This window comes from Nicotiana attenuata, unplaced genomic scaffold (assembly GCF_001879085.1).
Source record: "Nicotiana attenuata strain UT unplaced genomic scaffold, NIATTr2, whole genome shotgun sequence".
Taxonomy (NCBI): domain Eukaryota; kingdom Viridiplantae; phylum Streptophyta; class Magnoliopsida; order Solanales; family Solanaceae; genus Nicotiana; species Nicotiana attenuata.
Window position 1 is genome coordinate 143,784 of NW_017671662.1, and position 6,201 is coordinate 149,984.

The window sequence follows — 6,201 nt, forward strand, 5'->3', positions numbered from 1 at the left end:
TCGTCGAAAATATAACAAATATTATTAGGTTCTTTACTCCAATGGCAGCTTTGAAAAAATAATTAATTCGTTCTTGATATTTGAAAAAATCAAATATTGTGGACCATAAAACAGACCAATAAATCAATTAAAGTACCGGAGGGAGTATCATTTATGATATCCTATTTAAAATTCGTATGAGTATTTCTTGGTGATCCAATAATAATGCATTTAATATAAATTTCTCTTCACTTATTCGTTTAAGAAAGGGTACGTAACTAACTTGATTGAAAATATAATTGTAGGTGAAACAGATAATGATAATGCTAGAAATCAAATTGCAAATCGTTGACTTTATGTCAACACTTGTGTCACGAACGTCATGGTTTTGAATAGAATAAAGTTTTTGGTTCATGTTAGTTGATTTAAAGACTTCGGAATTATGTTATTACCTTCTGTTGGTGAGCGGTAGCAAAGCCAATTCATGCCAATAAAATTTACTCCCTCTGTTCCAGTTTATGTGAACCTATTTCCTTTTTGGTCTGTACCAAAAAGAATGAACCCTTTCTAAATTTGGTAACAATTTAGCTTAAACTTACAACTCTACCCTTGATGAGAAGCTTTTATAACTGCACAAATAATCTGGGGCCCATTTGGACTTGTTTAGGACCACAAATTCCAAAAGTCTTCATTTTTCTTCTTAAACTCCGTGCCCAGTCAAACAGGTTCACATAAATTGGAACGGAGGGAGTACTTTTTTATACATAATTAATTATATAGAAATAGGGGTATATAAAAGAAACGGAAAAGGCCTAAAAATGCCACTCAACTTTCAAAAATGGTCTATCCATGCCATCCGTTAAAAAAATGCTCATTTCATGCCACTGCCATTACACATTTAGCCCATCCATGCCATTATTGACTAACGGCTCAATTTTTATTTTTTTAAATATTTTTAACACCCACATTTCCGCGTGTCCTGTTGTTATTGGTCCGAATTAACTCAAGCCCCACTTAATTTTAACCTTGGTTAGGTCCACCTACCCAAACCCGACCCGGTTAAAACATACCCAAATCAATAACCCAACCCAAACTCTTCATACCAAATCCCCTTCTCTCCGGTCGTCTTCCCCACTTAGTTCAAGGTGCTGGCAAAGAAGTAATTCGGAGAAGAAAGAAAAGAAGTTTCCGCCGCTATTATCGTCCTTAAACCAAGATGGAAAGCCAAATTTCTTCACGCGTGCGGTGAGAAAAGATGGAAGGTTAGAGTTGACAGAGGTGAAAATTGGTCGGCCCGAAACTCTCCTTGCTTCCGGCCAAGATGGACGGCTGAGATTACATCTCATTCGTGATGAAGAAGAAGAAACAGAAAAGGAAAACGAAGATTTCCCCCTGGACGATGAAGAAGAGGTGATTGAAACAATTTAAGAAAATGATGAAGAAATAGAAGAAGAAGAAGAAGAAGAAGAAGAAGAAGAAGAAGAAGAAGAAGAAGAAGAAGAAGAAGAAGAAGAAGAAGAAGAAGAAGAAGAAGAAGAAGAAGAGTGGAAGTTTCCGGTGACAAGCGGTGGCAGTGGAGATGGTGTTCAGAGATGTTACGGTGGTAATCACCATCATCGTCATAACAACCACTGCCATAATTTACATCTTGGGGAAGACGATTGGAGAGAAGGGGATTTGGTATGAAGGGTTTGGGTTGGGTTAATGATTCGGGTAAGTTTTAATCGGGTGGGTTTGGGTAGATGGACCTAATTAAGGTTAAAATTAAGTGGGGCATGGGTAACTCGGACCAATAACGACATGACACGTGGAATGTGGGTGTTATAAATATTAAAATAAAAATAAAAATTGAGTCGTTAGTCAATAATGGCATGGATGGGCCAAATGTGTAATGGCAGTGGGATGAAATGAGCATTTTTTTAACGGATGACATGGATAGACCATTTCTGAAAGTTGAGTGGCATTTTTAGGCCTTTTCCGTAAAAGAAATCGAAATCAAACCAATAATCCGAGTTAAACCGAAAAAACAAACTGATTATAGTTTGGTTTGATTTGGTTTGCTGTTAGGTAAAGAAATCCGACCGTAATTGGTTTGGTTTGGTTCTAACTAAAAAAAAACAAAACGAAATCAAACCAACCCGACGTTACATATAATCAAGTGTTGAAAAAAAAAATAGTGTAGTCCCACAAGTGGGCTCTGAGGAAGGTAGAGTGTACGTAGATCTTACCCCCGGCTTAAAAAGGCAGAGGTTGTTTCCGAAAATTTTTATACATAGATATATTTATTATAATATATTTTATAAATATTTCTTAAACTTTTTTATATTTTTTTAACATATTATTTCAAGCTTGGACTTAAAATTTTTGAATGGACAAATATATTTTATACCTCATAAACGTTAGTAACTCAAATAAAGCCAAAAGCAAAATCAAATCTATAATAATGCTAACAATAAAAATTTAATTCAATAATAGGAATCGCAATGATATTGGATATTTATTTCTTTAATTTTGCATTGGTTTAGACAGTGAAAATGCATAACTTATTTTTTTTTATAGTTTAGTCATATAATTAATATTTAGTACTTTTTAGTCATGCTAAAATACTTATATTCATTTTCATTATAGCTTATTAAGAAATATTTATTTTATGCGATTTTATTATCTTTATTTTTGCATATTTTAGTACAATATTGTGGACTCATCTCACATTATTTTGTGTTATTTTCTTAGGTATCATCTCATATAGTTTTATCCTACTAGGAACAAAAAATATTTGGAGCACAAGTTATATGTTTTGTGCTATGAAGATTTTACCGAAAAAAATACAAAAAACCCGAGAAAAATCGAGATTGAAAATTTTGATTTTTGTTGATTTGGTTTCGTTTATAGATATAAAAATTCGACACAATTGGTTTGGTTTGGTAATTGAAAAATCCAAACCAACTTGACTTATGTACTCTGTTACATAAAAATGCGTTCTCTCTAAACAATTTAAGCATTAATTTAATATGATACTAGAGCAAATTGAGATTGAAGTACAACAACAACAACAACAACAACAACAACAAAAGTTATTGTAATCCCACAAGTGGATACGAGGAAGGTAATGTGTACGCAAACCTTATCACTACCTTGTGAAGGTAGAGGCTGCTTCCAGATTGTGTGAGCTAAGATTATTTGATAAGACTTGAACTTATACCAGAAGTACTAGTAATATTCTTGTATTGGGTCAATTAATTTTTTGGCTCTTTACAAACTTGATTTAAATTTTATGACCCTACCTCTGTTTTTACACATGAGAGATTTACTTTTACACGTAAGAGATCAGTCTTTTACACATAAGAGATCTAAAAAGATCACTTTCTTAAATTCAAAATTGTAAAAGGGCATGATGTACAAATAGCACCATATAAATATAATAAAAACCTGGTGTGTCGAAGATATAATTAATTTTATAAAATAATGATCTCTCTAGTTTTCCTTAGATGAGATGATTACTGTATTCAACAACAATCAAAGAAATAAAATGGTCACTCGCTAAAGTAAACGTTACTATTCTACAAATTATGTATACTAAAATTGTCCAAAACACAAAATACTTGGGATTTCAACTCTTATTATGGAGATTAAAAGAAGAAAAAATAGAGGAAATTGCAGAGAAGAAGAATGCTATCAGAAGAAGAGTGGCAGCTGCTCCAGAGGTAATTCCATAACCTGTTGTTGCTCCAGTGGCTAGTAGGTGGGAAGAGACCTGCCCCCAAAAAACAAAATTACAAAATAAAAGTCTAGCCCGGCATTATCTGTAAAGTTTATGTTATATGCACTGACAATTTGAAGAATTGTTATTATCTGGTTAAGTTTATATACCTCTTCATATCAAATTCTATATACTTTGATGTGACGTACTCTCAAACTAACATAAAAATATTTCTTGATATATTTTCATTCATCATTAATCATACAATATACAAGTCATTAAAATATCAAACTTCATACCCACTCAAATAATGTTAGTGCAGTACTGTAATGTTTTATGAAGATACAAAAGATTTTATTTCATATTATTAATTTCAATATTGTTCATATATTCGAGTTTCTAAAAAGATCAAAGTATATAGACGTACCTTATCACCATAAAATTCAAAGTGAGCCAAGACATCTCCACAAATGTTATGGCCAGAGATCAAATGAAATATTGTCAAGGCAGTTTGTAGGAATGTGTACACTAATCCAATCACAATTGCAGAGAATGTGTAACTGCAAATTTAATTTACAACCACCAAAAAATTCAACGAGAATTATTCTTGTTTCGATGAAGTTTTGTATACACATAAATAAACAAAAGAAAAAGGCCACATGATATGCTCAGCTCCTGCTATGCACGCGGTCCTAGAAGATTTAGACCATATGGAGTCCATTGTTGCACGTAATATTTTACTTTGTATTTATGCAGTGGCTATTTTGACTGCTTGAACCCGTGACCGCTTGGTTTTGTATATATAGATAAAGGTCATTAGTTAACAAAACTTACCGATAAGCAGAAATTTGATTAAAATCTTCAGTTGTGGCGAGGACGATGAGTGATATGAGTAGGAAAACAAATGTGAGGATTCTTGCAATTAACATAAACAACGGTTTAATCGCCATGGATGATAGTGGTTTGTGAATCTCAAAACTTACTCTAAATTAAACAAGATTTTTTTTTTCTTTATATAGGGTTTCTTGTATCTACTGGTCAAAACAACAAATCTTACCTTCCAACTTGTTGTTTTACCAGATCAAAGTAAACAACGTAAGCTTCTAGTATCATAATTACTTGTGTGACAAAATATTGTTTGATCAGATCAAGAACACAAAAAATAGATGTTCTTTTTTTGTTAGATGAATGGCAGGTTTTCGTTCCTTTCATGGTTTAGTACAGATTGTAAATTGCTAAGACTATTAATCCTCCAGGAGTATTTGATCGACTCTTTCTCAAGGCAGTCATCAGAGATTTATTTAGCAGAAAGGCTAAGAACTAGTCGTCCTGTTTCAATAGGTTGGGCTTAAGTTTATCTACGTAAATGATATTTTGGTAAGCTTATAAGCTGTCAGCGCATTACATGAACAATAAAAATGCCTAAGAGGGTGTTTGGCTAAGCTTATAAGTTGGTCAAACTAGAACCAAGCGCTAACTGGAACTCTTTCTTCATTTCACTTTTGTCATTGCCTTATCTCATTTATCCTTCTCCTGGTAGAGATACTTTTTAACTTTATATTTGTCTGTAAATAGCTTTAAGGGCATTTATGTCTCATTATAGTTTAAAAACAATTATATATATATATATATATATATATATATATATATATATATATATATATATATATATAGGATTACAAACTTTTACTATCAATTGCTCAAGTGTTACAACAATGATGGGATCCCTTTCCCTGTTTAGGCTAACTTTTTATGGTTTTACTCTCTTACCAGTAACGTATGTGTGACAATCCAAAGGGTCATCACCTATTTCCTCATCCATTCCGTGCTTTCGAGGCCTTAAAACCTCATTTTTACTTGCCTCGATTTGCGTGCGCAGTCCGGGCGTAGTCGGAAAGCTTTTATGTTGAAATATGTGAATTCCGTGAAAAATTTGAAGAATTTTGATATTAATATGATTATAGTTGACTTTGGTCAACATTTTTGGTAAACGGACCCGGACCCGAGATTGGACGGTCCTGGAAGGTCCGTAGAAAAATATGGGACTCGGGCATGTGCCCGGAGTCGAATTCCGAGGTCTAGAGCCCGAGAAATGAATTTTTTTGTGAAATTGTTTTTCTGAAATTATTAAGGAAAATGGAAATGAAAATTGATTAAAAGACTGTGGTATCAGGCTCGTATTTTGGTTCCGATACCCGGCACAAGTCTTATATATTGTTTAAGCATTTTCTGTGAAGTTTGGTCGAAATCGGACGTCGTTTGACGTGTTTCGTACCTAAATATCTAAAGTTTGAAGTTTATGATGTTTGAAAGGAAAATGATGATTTTGAGGCTTGATCCAATGATTTTGAGGTTATTTTGGCGATTTGATCGCTCGAGTAAGTTCGTTAGATGTTATTAAGTTAGGGTGTCCGATTGGTTAGGAGCCCCGAGGGCTCGGGAGTGTTTTCGGAGGTGTTCGGGGTGGTTTTGGACTTAGGATGATATCAGATTTTCTACAATTTTTACACAGGGATTTCCTT

General features: G+C 33.4%; 1 protein-coding gene across 1 annotated transcript; it reads right to left on the minus strand.

The window, feature by feature from the left end:
- Positions 1 to 3,455: 3,455 nt before the first annotated feature.
- LOC109209564 (CASP-like protein 4D1) lies at positions 3,456 to 4,638 on the minus strand. The gene is made up of 3 exons (XM_019372865.1): positions 4,514 to 4,638; positions 4,107 to 4,239; positions 3,456 to 3,733 (listed from the first exon to the last, which is right to left on the minus strand). The coding sequence occupies exons 1-3, from the start codon at positions 4,627 to 4,629 to the stop codon at positions 3,590 to 3,592; spliced, it is 393 nt and encodes a 130-aa protein (XP_019228410.1). The 5' UTR covers positions 4,630 to 4,638; the 3' UTR covers positions 3,456 to 3,589.
- Positions 4,639 to 6,201: the final 1,563 nt, after the last annotated feature.

Bases quoted from the DNA above. Each gene is read 5' to 3' on its own strand.
- LOC109209564 (XM_019372865.1), bottom strand. From the start codon at position 4,629: ATGGCGATTAAACCGTTGTTTATGTTAATTGCAAGAATCCTCACATTT. The intron at 4,240-4,513 runs GTAAGTTTTGTT...TTAAATTTGCAG, and splicing joins AATCAAATTTCTGCTTATCG to TTACACATTCTCTGCAATTG. The intron at 3,734-4,106 runs GTACGTCTATAT...TTTTGGGGGCAG, and splicing joins TTGAATTTTATGGTGATAAG to GTCTCTTCCCACCTACTAGC.